The sequence below is a fragment of the Rhinopithecus roxellana genome, chromosome 5, assembly GCF_007565055.1.
Source record: "Rhinopithecus roxellana isolate Shanxi Qingling chromosome 5, ASM756505v1, whole genome shotgun sequence".
In the NCBI taxonomy this organism is placed as follows: Eukaryota; Metazoa; Chordata; class Mammalia; order Primates; family Cercopithecidae; genus Rhinopithecus; species Rhinopithecus roxellana.
In genome coordinates, this window is record NC_044553.1 from 93,644,504 (window position 1) to 93,663,797 (window position 19,294).

At 38.5% G+C, this 19,294-nt stretch overlaps 1 protein-coding gene across 1 annotated transcript in view; it reads right to left on the minus strand.

Moving 5' to 3' along the window:
- The window catches only part of LRRC9 (leucine rich repeat containing 9), a 134,696-nt gene that overhangs the window by 86,696 nt on the left and 28,706 nt on the right, over nucleotides 1-19,294 (minus strand). The window contains exons 9-12 of the mRNA XM_030931688.1: nucleotides 13,005-13,201; nucleotides 11,974-12,105; nucleotides 5,995-6,171; nucleotides 5,548-5,665 (exon numbers count right to left, since the gene is read on the minus strand). Coding sequence (XP_030787548.1) covers nucleotides 5,548-5,665; nucleotides 5,995-6,171; nucleotides 11,974-12,105; nucleotides 13,005-13,201 — 624 coding nt within the window. The remainder of the gene's footprint in view (nucleotides 1-5,547; nucleotides 5,666-5,994; nucleotides 6,172-11,973; nucleotides 12,106-13,004; nucleotides 13,202-19,294) is intronic.

Below are 19,294 nucleotides of genomic sequence, written 5' to 3' on the forward strand. Positions count from 1 at the left end.
GCTGTGTTGTATGCTTACCAAGAGTCAGTTAATTTTGTTCCCAGACTTGCTTATGCCAGTTGTAGTTGTTATGAAATTACATATATTATTTAAAGCTATAAAATAGAAGAGGAGTTGTTTCTTTGAACAGTTTTGGAAAAATGAGTAAAATTCAATAGAAGATAATCATTAAAAACTTCTGGCAAGGCATGTGTAGACAAAGCAAATGCAGAAGTTTGGGGTGGTGGGGGAAATCAGACAAACTAGAAGGATTCTTACATTTGAGTTACTTTGCAAGAATCTTTAAGTGCATGCTCAACTTTAAGGAAACCAAAACTAATAGGAAACATGGTTATGGCTGATACAAGAAAGACTAGTAAGAGTTCCAATTTCATAGTCAAAGCCTTTGGCCCTACATAGAAGATTGACACATGAATGTAAATTTATGTTTTAAGTTATATTAAAGGATTTGTTAAGTAAATGATTTGTTTACAGTTCTCCATTTTAATTGACTTTTTGGGTTAACCTGCAAACTAGGTAAAAGGGCACCTACTGTTTGAAAATTCAGGAAAAGTCACACAAAGGAAGAAGCCCTTGAGCTAGGACTGCAAGGATCAGTAAGTCTGTTACAAGAAAAAAATAGAAAACAGCATTTCATCAAAGGGAGGTATGAGCTGTACTTAGGAGAATCACAAGTAGACTACATACTTCATTAAGGGCACTTGGCATATTTGGTAATAGGGAGATAGGTTGAAGCTAGATTGTGAGGGTTGTCAGAGGCCTTCAGTGCCAGGAAGAGGAATGTGGACATCATTATATGTAATGGGAAGCTACTGAAAGTTTCTCATCACGGACACAGTGCAATGTACACTATGAAAATCATGTTTTAAGAAAGATTAATTTGTTTGTACTGTGAAAAATGGAAGAACTAGGGGGCATGACCAAGGGGAGTGTTGCCTATTAGGAAACAATGGCAAAGATTAGAAGGAAAGTTCTAAGGGTTGAAAGTGGTGGCAGACAATGGGATTAGGGAGAGAAATGAAGAACCACTAGAAAATGATTAGATGTGGGGATAATGGAAAAGGGAGGGGTTGAACATAATTCCAAGACTTTGAGCATGTTCAGTGAAGGAAATGACAGTATTGTTATAGAAATTAGGAAAGAAGACCAGGAGAGAGCTGCTTATGGGAAAAAGATTAAAGGCTGGTTTTAAAATCAGAGATGACACAAACAAATGGAAAAACATTCCATGCTCGTGGACAGGAAGAATCAATATTGTTAAAATGGCCATACTGCCCAAAGCAATTTATAGAGTCAATGCTATTCCTATCAAACTATCATTCTTTACAGAACTAGAAAAAACTATTTTACAACTCAAATGGAACCAAAAGAGAGCCCAAATAGCCAAGCCAATCCTAAGCAAAAAGAATAATGCTAGAGGCATCACACCATCCAACTTCAAACTACACTACACGTCTACAGTAGGAAAAGAGCATGGTACTGGCACAAAAACAGACATATAGACCAATGGAACAGAATAGGAAGCCTGGAAATAAGGGAGCACACCTACAACCATTTCATTTTCAACAAAGCTGACAAAAACAAGCAATGGGGACAGGAACCCCTATTCAATAAATTGTGCTGGGATAACTGGCTAGCCATATGCAGAAGATTGAATCTGGGTCCCTTTCTTACACCATATATGAAAAATCAGCTCAAGATGGAGTTAAATGTAAGGACTTAAATGTAAAACCCGAAACTGTAAAAACCCTCACACAACCTAGACAATACCATTCTGGACACAGGAATGGGCAAAGACTACATGAGGAAGACATCGAAAGCAATTGCAACAAAAGCAAAAATTGACAAATGGGATCTAATTAAACTTAAGAACTTCTGCATAGCAAAAGAAACAACAGAGTAAACAGACAATCTACATAATGGGAGAAAATTTTTGTAAACTGTGCATCCAACAAAGGTCTAATATCCAGATCTATAAGGAAATTAAACACATTTACAAAAGATAAAATCACCCCATTAAAAAGTGGGCAAAGGACATTAACAGACACTTTGCAAAAGAAGACATACATGTGGCCAATAAGCGTAAGAAAAAAAGCTTATCCTCACTGATCATTAGAGAAATGCAAATCAAAACCACAATGAGACACCATCTAATTCAGTCAGAATGGCTATTATTAAAAAGTCAAAAAATAACAGAGGCTGGCAAGGCTGTGGAGAAAAAGGAATGCTTATACATTTTTGGTGGAAGTGTAAATTGGTTCAACCATTGTGAAGAATAGTATGATGATTCCTCAGAGACCTAAAAACAGAACTACCATTTGACCCAGCAATCCCATTACTGGGTATATACCTAAAGGAATATAAATCGTTCTGTCATAAAGACACAGTGCATACATATGTTCATTGCAAACTATTCACAATAGCAAAGACATGGAATCAACCTAAATGCTCAGACTGGATAAATAAAATGTGATACATATACACCATGGAATACTATGCAGCCTTTCCAGGAACATGGATGGAGCTGGAAGCCATTGTCCTTAGCAAACTAACACAGGAACAGAAACCCAAAATACTACATTTTCTCACTAATAAGTGGGAGCTAAATGATGAGAACACATGAACACATAAAGAGGAACAACAGATATTGGGGTCTACTGGAGGGAGGAGGGTGGGAGGAAGGAGAGGAGCCGGAAAAATAACTAATGGGTACTAGGCTTAATACCTGGGTGACAAAATAATCTGTACAACATACCCCCATGACACAAGTTTACCTAAATAACAAACTTACACATGTAACCCTGAATTTACAGTTTTAAAAGGCTGGTTTCAGACATACGGTATAAGAAAATAAAGTATATTAACTGTGCAGGAATGGCAGCTGTAGGTGTCACAGCAGAGAGGAAGAGATAGCCTAACTGAAGATGTACATTTTGGAGAAACCATAAGGGAATATGTGATAGTCTCTGCGTTTATTGACCAAGTCCTTGATTACAAACAATTTGATAGGGAATGAAATCAAGCTATGTGAGCAGATTTACTCACATACTCTCCCACCCTTACTACTGAACACTTCATCCTGAAGTGATGGAAAGAGCTCCTTCCTCTTCCAACTAGAAAGTGGACTTAACCTTAGATATGTTTGTTAGTCAAATAGTTTCTTCTTCCCCACTACAGCCAGCCCTCTGCCTGTAGATACTGCCAACCTTAGCCAAACCTCTCTTCTAAACTGCTTACACAGTTGTCTTTTAAATCAGAGCCCATCTCTTAAACAATGCAGAACATAAATATTTATCCTGACCCATTATGTACACATCATAGCACAGAAATGTAGCTCATCTCATCTTTTACATGCTACACGCTGATGTTTCTCCCATTTCTAGGATCTTAACAATGACAGTAATTGACGGTGTGTGAAGAAAAAAGGGAAGATCAGGAGACTTTAACCTGTGTTATTCTCATGTTTAGAGGCAAAATGGGGAACAAAAAGGAAGCAAATAACAATCAGAAAAATAGGAGGATAACAATAGTGTAATATCACAGATGCCAAAGGAGAGTTTCAAAAAGGAGAAGGCAATCAATAGTGTCAAATGTTTCAGACAATAATAAAAATTCAAAAATAAAAATATTTAAAACTTTCAAAATAAAATATCAAAAACTTTCTTGGTGCCAGGCATTGGTCCAAGCGATTTTTTTTTTTTGGTAAATCTTATTATCTTATTTAATCTAATATGTCCAAAATACTATCAAGTCAACATGTATTCAATATAAAAATTATAGTGTTTTTTTCCATACTCAGTCTTTAAAAACAGTGCTTGTTTTAAACTTTCAGTATACTCAATTTGGACTAGCCACATTTCAAATGCTTAATAGTTACATGTGGGTGGTGGCTACTCTTTTGGACAGAGCAGCACAGAGAGCTGTGGGAGAATTAAAGGAGATGGTTCATCTCTTTTAGGAGATGCAGAAGATAAAGTACTCAGCAGAGGGGCTGGTAGGTGGAAAACACAGAAGTGTTAGCCTCATCCTTCCCTCACCCTCTCCTGATAATGGTTCATAGTTCTCTGGACTGAATGTGAGCAATTCACTCTGCCTTGTAAAACCCTGAATTCCTCACCTCCTTCTTAATTCTCTATAAAGTACAATGAGAGCACTCTCACCACCACCCTGCAGCAGAGTACCAACTTCTACGGCCTGAGCTGCTGCAATAACTCTCCCACATGGTGCCCTGTCATCTGCTTCTACTCCCACCAACACATTCCCCATTGAGTGTATGGAATGCTTTTTGGGGGGGTGATTTTTTTTATTGTGGCAACATACGCACAAGATAGAATGTACCATTTTAGCCATTTTCAAGCATACAATTCAGTGGCATTAGGTACATTCACATTGTTGTGCAACCATCACCACCATCCATTTCCAGAACTTTTTCATTATTCCAAACTGAAACTCTGTACCCATTAAACAGTAACTCCTACCCCCTCCTCTCCCAGAGCCTCTGGTAACCTCTATTCTACTTTCTGTCTTTGAATTTGCCTATTCTAGGTACTCCACATACATGGAATCTTACAATATTTTTCCATTTTCGTCTGGCTTATTATTTCACTAGCATAATGTTTCTAAGGTTCTTCCATGTTGTAGGATGTTTCAGAATTTCATTTCTTTTTATGACTGAATAGCATTCCATTGTATGTATATTCCACTTTTGTTTATCCATGCATCTGTTGATGCATATTTGCATTGTTTCTAGTTTTTTGGCTATTTGAATAGTGATGTCATGAACACTGGTGTACAAATATCCAATAACTTTTTAATGCATTATCTCACTAAATCCTAACAACTCTGCAAAGTAGATATTATTATTATCTTCATTTTACAAATAGGAAGAAACAGATGAACAGAGAGGTGAAGTCACGTAGCTGCTGAGGAGTGAAATCGGGATCCAAATGCAGCAATATTATCATTTTATGTGTGTCATGGTGTGAAAAGGATTGGGAAGCGCTGCTCTACACCAGTGTGCTACAGCTGCCTCGTGAAGACGGTGGAGATCTGAGAAAGATTGGTTGGGTACTTGGGGCATCAGAAGTTACCAATGATAAAGCAAGATCAGCAGCAAGATGGGGATAGTGAAGTAGAGAATAAAGAAATGGTAGCAGTAAAAAGAAAGTGAAAACAGGACAATAGCTACAAAGTACAGTGGAGTTAAGTGACTGAATTGTTTCAAGGTGAAGACTCTGGAGAGTTTACAACAGATTAAAGATGTATAGCCAATTTAAAAAGCAGATTTCAAAACCATCAACAAAAGGATCACAACATAAAAATAAGATCCCTAGAAGTAGGGTCAGACAGTAGTAATTGATAAACTTACTTTGGTATAATCCAAAGAGGAAAGATGCTATACTTTCCATAATAACACTAAGCTTTTTGTGAAACAGCAGTAGAAGTTTACTATAAATATGGATAAAAGGATTGAGAATCATGCTTAACCAGTGGCAGAGCTCCATTTGCTAGGAAGAAAGCATTATTCTAAATGACATTTTATGTTACCTTGCTTGTTTCACTCTCTTTGAATCCTTTTTCAAGTATTTGTAGAAGATGCTTTTTCTTCACTGTAACTTCAGGATCAAAAACATAAAAAAGGCATTCCAGCATCCTTCGGTAGCTCCTTAAGAATAAGTGAAACAGAAAAAGTTTGAGGATTGATTTCACAAAAGCTTAGCCGTAGATAAGATAACCATATGTCCTGCCAGGGATATTTCTCATTTACATGCAATGTTCTAGTGTCATTATTAATATCTCCCCTGCCTCCAACCTCAAAAACAGGCTCTATGTGGATAAATTATGAGGTCATCCTAGCCATGGGAGATGCATAAAAAGGAAACATTTACTAACAAGGTATATGTGTATTTTTAATGCTGTAAACTTTTAAAATAGAAATTTTACAAATACGGTCAAACTTTTTAAAGTTGTTCCATAAAGAATTCAACTTCTTACTCTGAATCATGCATATCTTCATTCTCCAAAAACTTTTGAAATTTCTCTTCGAATTTTAATCTCAGAATACGGTTGTTAACTTTAATGATGCGTTTTACTTTTACTCCTGTAATACCATATGTTCTGAAGTCCCAGGCACAAAAACGTGACAGAATTAATTCATAGCAGAAATTAAACCTATGTGGGCATACAGAATATACATGAAGAGAATAACAGATTTTCCTTAAAATGTTTAAGAACAGAAGATTACATATGATAAAAGCTATGGCTCATATTTTGTGTTTTTTTGCTAAAGATACTGTAATCATATAGTGGCTCTATTTATTCATTTATTGCACATTTGTTCTGCCTGGAAGACACGTTGGTTGAGCAATCCTCACTTTCTGAAACACTTTCTTTCTTAGCTTCAGGGAAACTACACACGCCTTCCTCTTATTGGCTGCTCTTTCATAGTTTTCTTTGCTGGGTCTTCTCAGACAGACTTTTAGATGTTGAACTGCCCAGGGATCAGCCTTTGGCCTTCCTCTTGTTTCCATGAACACTCTCCCTAGATGATTTCACGGTTCCTTGGCTGTATATACATCCTGATAAATTACAACATTTTATTTCTAGTCTTGATCTCTACCCAACTTAGCTGGTTATACCCAGACTTGAATATCTAACTACCTACTTGATATGTCCATCTGCATATTAAATAGGTGACTCCAACTTAACATAACTAACACTGCACCCCAAACCTGCTCCTCTGAGTATTTTCCATCTCAGTATATGGCACCACCATTTAACTAGTAGCTTAAGTCAAAACCGTAGGAATAATCCTCTCCTTTCTTCCTTACCAGTATCTAATTCTTTTTGTTTGTTTGTTTTTGTTTTTGTTTTTGAGATGGAGTCTCGCTCTGTCTCCCAGGTTGGAGGGCAGTGGCGCGATCCCAGGTTGGAGGGCAGTGGTGCGATCTCAGCTCACTAAAAGCTCCGCCTCCCGGGTTCACGCCATTCTCCTGCCTCAGCCTCCCGAGTAGCTGGGACTACAGGCGCCCGCCACCACGCCTGGCTAATTTTTTGTATTTTTAGTAGAGACGGAGTTTCACCGTGTTAGCCAGCATGGTCTCGATCTCCTGACCTAGTGATCCGCCTGCCTCAGCCTCCCAAAGTGCTGGGATTATAGCCGTGAGCCACCGTGCCTGGCCCCAGTAACTAATTCTTTAGGAAGTTCACCTGGCTCTACATCTAGAATCCATCCTGAATATGATCATGTCTTATCATCACCACTGTTACCATCCTAATGCAGATCACCACGATCGAGTCTCATTGGACTACTGAAATAACTTCCTGACTATGAATACGGATATGAAAGAGGCAATGTCTGCTCTAATGAAGCCTAAACAAGTAAAGCCAGAAATAAAATTTCTAAACTGATAAGGGCTCTGAAGAGAAGCTTGGGGTAAGGAATGCAAAGGGGACCTACTTAAGATAGGGCCTTGGGGAAGACCTTTCAGAGACGTTAAGATATTTGATCTGAAAATTGGAGGAGGAGCAGCAGGAGCCAGCTGTGTGAAGATAAGAACACTGAAGTGCTTGTTTGCTCTCTGCTGCCCTCACCTGGCCATACGCATAAAATTCCGGTCCTGTCTAGCACAGAACCTAGATTAAGATGAGATTGAAAAATGGATCATTTTGAGAAGGAAGTAAATGATCTTATAAGGAATACATTTGCCTTTAATGAAAGATCTAGGTCCTCACCTACATAATCAACCAGGATCTGAAATGGGTGTGAGCTAAAGTCACAGAGGTGAGCTTCCTGATGGGTAGCCTCTCCTTGAGCCTAATAGCGAGCTCCTAACTTAGGGCATCTATATTTCTCACAAGCAAATACTTAATCAATGCAGCCAGGATCTTATAAATTACTTCTCCCTTAGAGTTGAAAAGAGAGCTGCCTAAATCAAACTAATCTCAGAGGAGCTCACAGTCTGGTAGAGGAGACAGATATGAATAGTGTTGCTGCAATCAAGCATGATGCCTGCTAACCAGTTCAGAGGACCTACTAAAACAGCTACATTATCATCTGAGGTGGGGAAGCTAGTGCCCCTCCTATAGAGGGATCATTTGCTGGGCCTAAATCTGTCAAGTTTCCCCTAAATAACATGTCCTAGAAGCTTTCTGCACTCTGATAGAAACTAGGGCTGCAGGTGTTTTAGATAAAGCTTTTGCTATATAGTGAATATTGGGCTTGAGGTGTCTCATGAATCGGTGGAAGGAATGAATAGGCAATATCTAGCTTCTAGGCTGGTCCCCCAGGAAGGCAGGAGCTATGAAGTATGATTTTTTTCATGGAGATTTTATATTGCCCAGGAATTCAGCAGCTGAGCAATGATGAAGTAAGGGTGAGGTATGCAAAAGCATTCTGGATGAAGGAAATAGAACAAACAAAACCACTTACGTGGTGGAGTACTACGTTTGCTTCCAGAGCAGTGCAGTACACAGTTCAGCTGACTTTAAAAGATGTGAACAGAATTTAAGATAGTCTAAAACCATACAGTGGAGAACACTGATCCTTCACTGTAGGTGAAGAGTCTGCCAATAAAACAAAACAAAAGCTTTTGCAGCTATTTGTTGCCTTCCAAATTACATTCAGACTCTTCACCTACAGTAGAGGATTCATTATTCTCCACTGTATGGTCTCTAAACTAATCATAACTCCTGTTCAAATCCTTTAGAATCAGCAGAACTGTGTACCTTATCCTCATTCATTCAGCGGGACTTGACGGTATAAACATTCACAATGATATGTATCAATGACTAATATATTCAGTTACACAGAAATATGCCTACAAATTTTGTTAATATACAATAATGTGCTCATTTAGCAAATGTAGGATACACATGTTTTTAAATGTTTGACGCTTAATCTATTAAAATATACTTTATAATCCTAGATAAGTGTTTAATAAATATTTTTACAGGCTTACTGACTTAAATCAACATAACAGTTTCAAAACCCTATAAAACAAAAAGTTTCTGCTTCTGTAGCTCCTTGAGATAGTATAGCATGAAATCTTTATAAAGAGGCAGATTAATTACTGAAAGTCATTATATACACCAAAGCAAAACTGTTGAGTATCTATAAAGTGATATGGAAGCTTCAACTAGTAAATATATACTGGGCTATTAATCCAGCCCCATGCTAGATGTTATGACTTGTAAGACACACAAAACATCATATCTTCCCCAAAGGAACTTACAGAGTCACTTATATATTGTTTCGTGGTATTTTAAAGGTATTTTTAGTTGTAAATAGACTGTATCTATAACCAGGTTGACAGCTTCTCAAGCACAAGGACAGCATCTTTTATGCTTCAGAGTCCCTACTTGATAAATGTTGTCTGATGTCAATGTGTAACTCAATTGGCAACACATCAGTAAATAATATGAACCTATAATAATAAAGGTATAGTAGCAATAATCCACTCAACTAGCATGTCTCTATAAAATAAGATTTTTTAAAACTGGAAAATATAATAATTTTATTTCATAAAAGAAATGAAGCTAAGAGATAATGACATACAATTAGAAACATGCAGTGTTTTGTTGTTGTTAAAGACATAAAGGTAATTTTAACAGAAAATCTTTCAGTCCTAGTTCTACTCAAATACTTTTTATTTAAATACTGAATCCTTAGCCTTAAAAATATGAATAAGATAAGTCAATGTTTAATAAAACAACTAGAAATGTAGCATAGCAATTTAAAGCACTTAGTAGTTATTTCTTAACATACATAAAAGATCAGAGAAAAAGTAGCCAAACTTGCAGTATGCTAAAACTAAAAAACAGTCCTTTAAATTCTGCTAACATATATTTGATTTACTCTTTTTAAAAACAAGTAAACAGGTTAATGCTAATCAAAATCCATCAAATCCACCTAATTTACTATCAGGCTGACATAGTTATCTAAATGGCTTTTTGGTCATTTTGCTTTTACATTTTTTTTTCACTAATCCACTTGTTACAAAGAGCTTCCTTTGCAATAAGTTAAAAAGAAACAGAAATAATTTTAAAAATCCTGTTTAGGGCTGTGCACAGTGGCTCGTGCCCGTGATCCCAGCACTTTGGGAGGCCAAGGTAGGAAGATCACTTGAGGCCAGGAGTTTGAGACCAACCTGGCCAACATGGCAAAACCCCGTCTCCACTAAAAATACAAAAATTAGCGGGTGTGGTGGCATGCACCTATAATCTCAGCTACTCAGGAGTCTGAGGCAGGAGAATCGCTTGAACCTGGGATGCAGAGGCTGCAGTGAGCTGAGATCGGGCCACTGCACTCCAGTCTGGGGAACACAGTGAGACTCTATCAAGCCTGTAATCCCAGCACTTTGGGAGGCCGAGGCGGGCGGATCACGAGGTCAGGAGATCGAGACCATCCTGGCTAACACGGTGAAACCCCGTCTCTACTACAAATACAAAAAATTAGCCGGGCGTGGTGGTGCACGCCTGTAGTCCTAGCTACTTGGAGGCTGAGGCAGGAGAATGGCGTGAACCTGGGAGGCGGAGCTTGCAGTGAGCCAAGATCGCGCCACTGCACTCCAACCTGGGTAACACAGCGAGACTCCGTCTCAAAAAAAAATCCTGTTTAGGTTGAGTGAATATAAATGTGCACCCAGTAGAGACACACCATTCAGTTTTTGCACTTGAAAAGTCAAGGCCTTTACTTGTTTACATGGGAACTGGATGAACACCTTTTATATCTTTGTATATAAAAATCAAATAATGTGGTTAAGCAAACAGTAGTAACTGCTGGGCAAATGGATGTACTAATACAAAGGAAAGTATTTTAAAAGGCCTCTTTTTCCCTTGTGAAGAGCTTCTTACGCTTTTCCATCAGAGTTCTCCCAAGACCTTTGAGAAGCTTTTACTCACAGAGGTGAGAGAAAAGCCATGTCTAATAGAAATCAGGGGACTTGGTTTAAAGTAACCCATAACAATGACAGTTTTTTTCTAAAAAGTTAGTGTTTAAGTTTTACATTCTACACTGTAAAAAATAGTATTTATTTTGACATTGACTTCAAGTAAAATCATGCTCCAGGGTTATGTGCCAAGTCCATTCTATAGTTTGACATGTCTCCTGGTGTATTTCCATGTACCCAGTTCCTACTGTGGCTCTAGAGCAATCTTTCTCTGTTTCACAGGCTCCTCAATTCTGAAAAAAAATGACTCAGAAATGTGAAAGTCATACTTAACAATAATTTTCTTCATGACTTTTTTTTAAAGGGTAGTTTTAAATTGTGCCCCTCTAATTGAAGCAACACAACCACTTCCTAGTATCTACTAGTAGGCCTTGGTTCTAAAGCCTGGCTGGCTGCTTTCTGCTTGAATCTGGTGTCTCTCCATTTTTGCTGATACAAGCTTTTGACCTGAATTCCTGGTATAAGCATATACTTTATCCTAACATGTAGTGTTCTTGTGCATCCTGACTGTAGCTATCTCTAAACAGTGGGTTCCACTCTGATCACAGACCTACAGAAGATTTGCTAGACAGTTCTCCTCCCATGTTGGCAAACTGCTGTTGCCAGTCCTGCTTTGGCATTCCTGCTCTGTTCCAGTTTCTCAACCAATATTCAGAAACATGCACTATATCCAGTCTAGAAACAAACAGTATAAACATATGAAAAATTAAAACTTGATTATAAACTTTTTTTCTAAATTATATTCTGCTCTTGGGCTAAGGAAAATTGAGTAAAGAGCAATGATAAATCATTAGGATGTCTTCAAGGCTGGCTCATGATAATGGCATAAACAGAAATGTATAGGTGGAAAGTAGGTAATTTTCAGTTTTCAATAGATGCCTGCCAATTTTCAATAGATGAATATTCTGCATGAGAAATGTTTCAAAAATGGGACATTCTAGGATTTTACAAGTTGATATTCTGGTTGATGATCCTAAGTACTTAAATTATTTTTAAAGCTATACTAAATTTCTAACAGATTTACCAGTCATCAGATCGAGTGCCTTCTTCAAAATGGAAATTTCCCACAGTCTCTAACTCAGTTAACAAAAGTGGGATCAATAAGCCATGACTTTTCTTCTTTTGTCTTACTTCAATATGATAAATTGCTTCAATTCTATTGGAGAGAAAAATACATACAGCTATTAGAATGATCTACAAATCACAACATTAAAACTTATGATAGACTTTTTTTTAACTGATGTTAAAACACAAGGCTTCCTTTCAATGGATAAAGAAAGTTTGGTGTTAACAGTTAAACCATGTAAAGGATATTCTATTTTTGGCAGTTAAAATCACCTTTAATTTTGCTACTCTCAGAATATGCGAAGGCTAGAAGACTATCCTTGCTCTACCACTTACAGCTTTCAGCTCTCAGACATGTCACTTGGACTTTTTATGCCTCAGTTTTCTTAGTAAAATGGCAATATTCATAGTCCTTATTTCTAAAATGGCTGTTTTGAGAGTTATATGCAAAATACATGTAAAGATCTTAGCAAAGAGTCTGGCACAAAGTAAAAACCTAATACATGTTACCATCATTTTTAGTATTATCACAGGGCACACTAACTTATCCACTTAGTGCCTTAGTAAATAAAAAATTCACAGTCCTTGCTAAGCCTTCTTGCTTTACATTTCGAATTGATAATTGAGACTGAACTTGTTTCTACTGTGTGTGGGCTTTGCCAGGTCTCATCTATTTGGTGAGTTTATGCACCAGCAGAGGCTCTATTGTTTTTAGTTTGCAGACACTAGAGCAGTGATATGACAGGAAGCCACTGGGAGGAAGCTTACTGTTCCTAATTAAGAACTGCCTCTACAAAAAAACTGTATGCCAGCTTTTAACCCATGATGATTATAAGTACTAGGAACTAGTACTAAGAATATAATTCATGCTTTACTTCATACTGTAATTGTTCACACTCCTGAAGAAGGGAACTAGGGTCAATGATGGCCCAAAACATTCTGATTCTCTCGGTTTCAAATCTGAACAACTAGATAATTAATTAAACATACTCATCTAGTTTTTTGTTCCAGAATGTTACCCTTTCATTCAAGGCATTTAGTTTGGTCAATATCTTCTGTTGAAGACTTGGTTCTTCAGTGACAGTTTCACAACTCTTCAATGTTTCAGGATCAGTTACTTTACTGTTATTGGATCCATCACTGTGCCCTTTGCCCGAGCCCTTGAGTTCAGCCAGTTCTCGTTCCAACTGTGGAAAACATTGCATCGGAGAGCAAAATAAAAATGAAACATGGTCTAGGCAAAGTCAGAATTCAGATATTAATTTTTAATGGGATCTTATGTCAAATTTTAATTTAAATGAACAAAGTGGAAATCTAGGTAATAAACAGGCTAAATTTCATAAAAACATGCCAAACATGTGATTTCAACTTGGGTGCAAATTCAGTCAGCCAGTTTCTCTTGACCAAGTGCCAACCTTAACCACTTCAAACATGGCAGTCTCTCAATTGAAAATAAGCAAAGCAACAGATTTTCAAATAGTTTTAATAAGTTCGCCTCTATTAAAGCCAAAGTAAAATTAAAATAAATACTGGTTTTAGTACAAATATTTAAAATTCAAATAATGTAATTTTTAACACACCTACTTTTCAATTTTTAAGTATTTTTCAACCACTTTGGTGTTCTGGAAAAAAATAACTAGTAGAAATACACAAAAGCATATATATAGAGGTGCACATTTTTCCTTTTGTCTTAGTCTCTTACATGACTCAGCACTGGTCTTACAAGACAGCACTGGTCTTAAGATTTTGTTATTTTGGGGTTTTTACATTTATCATAATGAACTTTTTGCATTAATGTGGATATTTAAAAATGCTGCATTGAATATTATTTATCTTGATTACTAAGGTTTTTGGGTACTCCCTTAAATTCTGGGCCCACAGCAAGAACCTCTTTTGTCTAATTCTAATCTCAGCCTTATGTAATTCATTTATTTATTTATTTATTTATTTTTATTTTATTATTATTATTATACTTTAAGTTCTAGAGTACATGTGCATAACGTGCAGGTTTGTTACATATGTATACTTGTGCCATGTTGGTGTGCTGCACCCATCAACTCGTCAGCACCCATCAACTCGTCATTTACATCAGGTATAACTCCCAATGCAATCCCTCCCCACTCCCTGCTCCCCATGATAGGCCCTGGTGTGTGATGTTCCCCTTCCCGAGTCCAAGTGATCTCATTGTTCAGTTCCCACCTATGAGTGAGAACATGCGGTGTTTGGTTTTCTGTTCTTGTGACAGTTTGCTGAGAATGATGGTTTCCAGCTGCATCCATGTCCCTACAAAGGACACAAACTCATCTTTTTTTATGGCTGCATAGTATTCCATGGGGTATATGTGCCACATTTTCTTAATCCAGTCTGTCACTGATGGACATTTGGGTTGATTCCAAGTCTTTGCTATTGTGAATAGTGCCGCAATAAACATAGGTGTGCATGTGTCTTTATAGCAGCATGATTTATAATCCTTTGGGTATATACCCAGTAATGGGATGGCTGGGTCATATGGTACTTCTAGTTCTAGATCCTTGATGAATCGCCATACTGTTTTCCATAATGGTTGAACTAGTTTACAATCCCACCAACAGTGTAAAAGTGTTCCTATTTCTCCACATCCTCTCCAGCACCTGTTGTTTCCTGACTTTTTAATGATTGCCATTCTAACTGGTGTGAGATGGTATCTCATTGTGGTTTTGATTTGCATTTTCTCTGATGGCCAGTGATCATGAGCATTTTTTCATGTGTCTGTTGGCTGTATGAATGTCTTCTTTTGAGAAATGTCTGTTCATATCCTTTGCCCACATTTTGATGGGGTTGTTTTTTTCTTGTAAATTTGTTTGAGTTCTTTGTAGGTTCTGGATATTAGCCCTTTGTCAGATGAATAGATTGCAAAAATTTTCTCCCATTCTGTAGGTTGCCTGTTCACTCTGATGGTAGTTTCTTTTGCTGTGCAGAAGCTCTTTAGTTTAATTAGATCCCATTTGTCAATTTTTGCTTTTGCTGCCGTTGCTTTTGGTGTTTTAGACATGAAGTCCTTACCTATGCCTATGTCCTGAATGGTATTACCTAGGTTTTCTTCTAGGGTTTTTATGGTATTAGGTCTAACATTTAAGTCTCTAATCCATCTTGAATTAATTTTCGTATAAGGAGTAAGGAAAGGATCCAGTTTCAGCTTTCTCCTTATGGCTAGCCAATTTTCCCAGCACCATTTATTAAATAGGGAATCCTTTCCCCATTTCTTGTTTTTGTCAGGTTTGTCAAAGATCAGATGGCTGTAGATGTGTGGTATTATTTCCGGGGGCTCTATTCTGTTCCATTGGTCTATATGTGTGTTTTGGTACCAGTACCACGCTGTTTTGGTTACTGTAGCCTTGTAGTATAGTATGAAGTCAGGTAGCGTGATGCCTCCAGCTTTGTTCTTTTGGCTTAGGATTGTCTTGGCAATGTGGGCTCTTTTTTGGTTCCATATGAACTTTAAAGCAGTTTTTTCCAATTCTGTGAAGAAACTCATTGGTAGCATGATGGGGATGGCATTGAATCTATAAATTACCTCGGGCAGTAAGCCTTATGTAATTTAAAGATAAATTGTACTGAGGAGGGGGGCCAAGATGGCTGAATAGGAACATCTCTGGTCTGCAGCTTCCAGTGAGACCAATGCAGAAGGCAGGTGATTACTGCATTTCCAACTGAGGTACCTGTTCATCTCATGGGGACTGGTTAGACAGTAGGTCCAACCCATGAATGGTGAGCAGAAGCAGGATGGGGTGTCGCATCACCCAGGAAGTGCAAGGAGCAGGGACCTCCCTCCCCCAGCCAAGGGAGCCATGAGGGATTCTGCTATCCAGCCAGGTTACTATGCTTTTCCCACCGTTTTTGCAATCTGCAGATCAGGAGATTCCCTCTTGTGCCTACACCACCAGGACTCTGGGTTTCAAGCACAAAACTGGGCAGCTGTTTGGGCAGACACTGAGCTAGCTGCAGGAGTATTTTTTTTTTTTTTTTTTTTTTTTTTTTTTTTGAGACACAGTCTTGCTCTGTCGCCCAGGCTGGAGTGCAGTGGCTTGATCTCAGCTTACCGTAAGCTCCGCCTCCTGGGTTCATGCCATTCTCCTGCCTCAGTCTCCTGAGTAGCTGGGACTACAGGCGCCCGCCATGGAACCCCTGCAAGACAGAATCATTCACTCCCCTGCAAAGGGGACTGAAGCCAGGGAGCCAAGTGGCCTCGTTCAGTGGGTCCCACTGCCACAGAGCCTAGCAAACTAAGAACCACTAGCTTGAAATTCCGGCTGCCAGCACAGCAGTCTGAAGTCGACCTGGGTTGATTGAGATTGGTTGGGGCAGGGGTGTCTGCCATTATTGGGGCTTTAGTAGGTGGTTTTTCCCTGACAGTGCTAAGGAGGTTGGGAGGTCTGGGCTGGGTGGCAAAGTGGCTGTGGTCAGACTGCTTCTCTAGATTCCTCCTCACTGGGCAGGGCATCTCTGAAGGAATGGTAACAGCCCCAGTAAGGGGCTTACAAACAAAACCCCCACTTCCCTGGGACAGAGCACCTGGTGGAAGGGGTGGCTGTGGGCACAGCTTCAGCAGATTTAATCGTTCCTGCCTAACCAGCTCTGAAGAGAGCAGCTAATCCTAACAAGAGAGATTCTGCCAGCACAGTGCACCAGCTGTACTAAGGGACAAACTGCCTGCTCAAGTGGGTTCCTGACCCCCATGCCTCCTGACTGGAAGACACCTCCCAACAGGGTCGACATACACCTCATACTGGCATCAGGCCAGTGCTCCTCCAGGATGAAGCTTCCAGAGGAAGGAGTAGGCAGCAGTCTTTGCTATTCTGCAGCCTCCACTGGTGATACCCAAATGAACAGGGTCTGGAGTAGACCTCTAGCAAACTGCAGCAGACCTGCAGAAGAGGGGCCTGTTAGAAGAAAAACTAACAAACAGAAAGCAACAACATCAAGATCAACATAAGGACCCTCACACAAAAACCCCATCCGAAGGTCATCAGCCTCAAAGATCAAAGGTAGATAAATCCATGAAGATGAGGAAAAACCGAGCACAAAAACGCTGAAAATTCCAAAAACCAGAATGCCTCTTCTCTTCCAAATGATTGCCAACTCCTCTCCAGCAAGGGCATAAAACTGAACAGAGAATGAGACTGATGAATTAACAGAAGTAGGCTTCAGAAGGTGGGTGATAACAAACTCCTTTGAGCTAAAGGAGCAAGTTCTAACCCAATGCAAGGAAGCTAAGAACATTGATGAAAGGTTGCACGAACTGCTAACTAGAATAACCAGTTTAGAGAAGAACATAAATGACCTGATGGAGCTGAAAAACACAGCACAAGAACTTTGTGAAGCATACACAAGTAGCCATAGCTGAAATCGATCAAGCAGAAGAAAAGATGTCAGAGATTGAAGATCAACTTACTGAAATAAGGCATGAAGACAAGATTAGAGCAAAAAGAATGAAAAGGAATGAACAAAGCCTCCAATAAATATAGGGACTATGTGAAAATATCAAATCTCTGATTGATTGGGGTCCCTGAAAGTGATGGGGAAAATGGAACCAAGCTGGAAAACACACTTCAGGATATTATCCAGGAGAACTTCCCCATCCTAGCAAGACAGGCCAACATTCAAATTCAGGAAATACAGAGAACACCATTAAGATACTCCTCAAGAAGAGCAAGCCCATGACACATAATTGTGAGATTCTCCAACACTGAAACAAAGTAAAATATGTCAAGGGCAGCCAGAGAGAAAGGTCAGGTTACCTACAAAGGGAAGCCCATCAGACTAACAGCAGATCTCTCTGCAGAAACCCTACAAGCCAGAACAGAGTGAGGGCCAATATTCAACATGCTTAAAAAAATAATTTTCAACCCAGAATTTCATATCCAGCCAAACTAATCTTCATAAGTGAAGGAGAAATAAAATCCTTTACAGAGAAGCAAATGTTGAGGGATTCTGTCACCACCAGGCCTACCTTACAAGAGCTCCTGAAGGAAGCACTAAATAGAGAAAGGAAAAACTGGTACCATCCACAGCAAAAACATACCAAAATATAAAGACAATGACACCATGAGGAAACTGCATAAATTAATGTGCAAAATAACCAGCTAGCATCATGATGACAGGATCAAATTCACACATAATAATATTAACCTTAAATGTAAATGGGCTAAATGCCCCAATTAAAAGACACAGACTGGCAAATTGGATAAAGACTCAAGACCCATCAGTGTGCTGTATTCAGGAGACCCATCTCACATGCAGAGACACACATAGGCTCAAAATAAAGGGATGGAGGAAAATCTACCAAGCAAATGGAAAACAAAAAATGACAGGGGTTGCAATCTTAGTCTCTCATAAAACAGACTTTACACCAACAAAGATCAAAAAAGACAAAGAAGGGTATCACATAATGGTAAAGGGATCAATGCAACAATAAGAGCTAACTATCCTAAATATATATACACCCAATACAAGAGCACCTGGATTCATAAAATAACTTCTTAGAGATCTACAAAGAGACTTAGACACTCACACAATAATACTGGGAGACCTTAACACCTCACTGTCAATATTAGACAGATCAACAAGACAAGAAGTTAACAAGGATATTCAGGACTTGAACTTAGCTCTGTACCAAACAGACATAATAGACATCTACAGAACTCTCCACCCCAAATCAAGAATATATATTCTTTTCAGCACCACATAGCATGTATTCTAAAATCAAGTCACATAATTGGAAGTAATATACTCCTTAGCAAATGCAAATGAATGGAAATCATAACAAACAGTCCCTCAGACCACAGTGCAATTAAATTAGAACTCAGGATTAAGTAACTCACTTAAAACCCACACAACAATATGGAAATTGACAACCTGCTCCTGAATAATACTGGGAAAATAACAAAATTAAGTCAGAAATAAAATAGTTATTTGAAACCAATGAGAACAAAGAGACAATGTACCAGAATATCTGGGACACAGCTACAGCCATGTTAAGAGAGAAATTTACAGCACTAAGTGCTCACAACAGAAAGCTGGAAAGATCTAAAATTGACACCCTAACTTCACAATTAAGAGAACTATAGAAGCAAGAGCAAACAAATTCAAAAGCTAGCAGAAGACAAATAACTAAGATTAGAGCAGAACTGAAGGAGGCAGAAACATGAAAAACCCTTCAAAAAATCAATGAATGCCAGAGCTGGTTTTTTGAAAAGATCAACAAAATAGATGAACCACTAGCTAGACTAATAAAGAAGAAA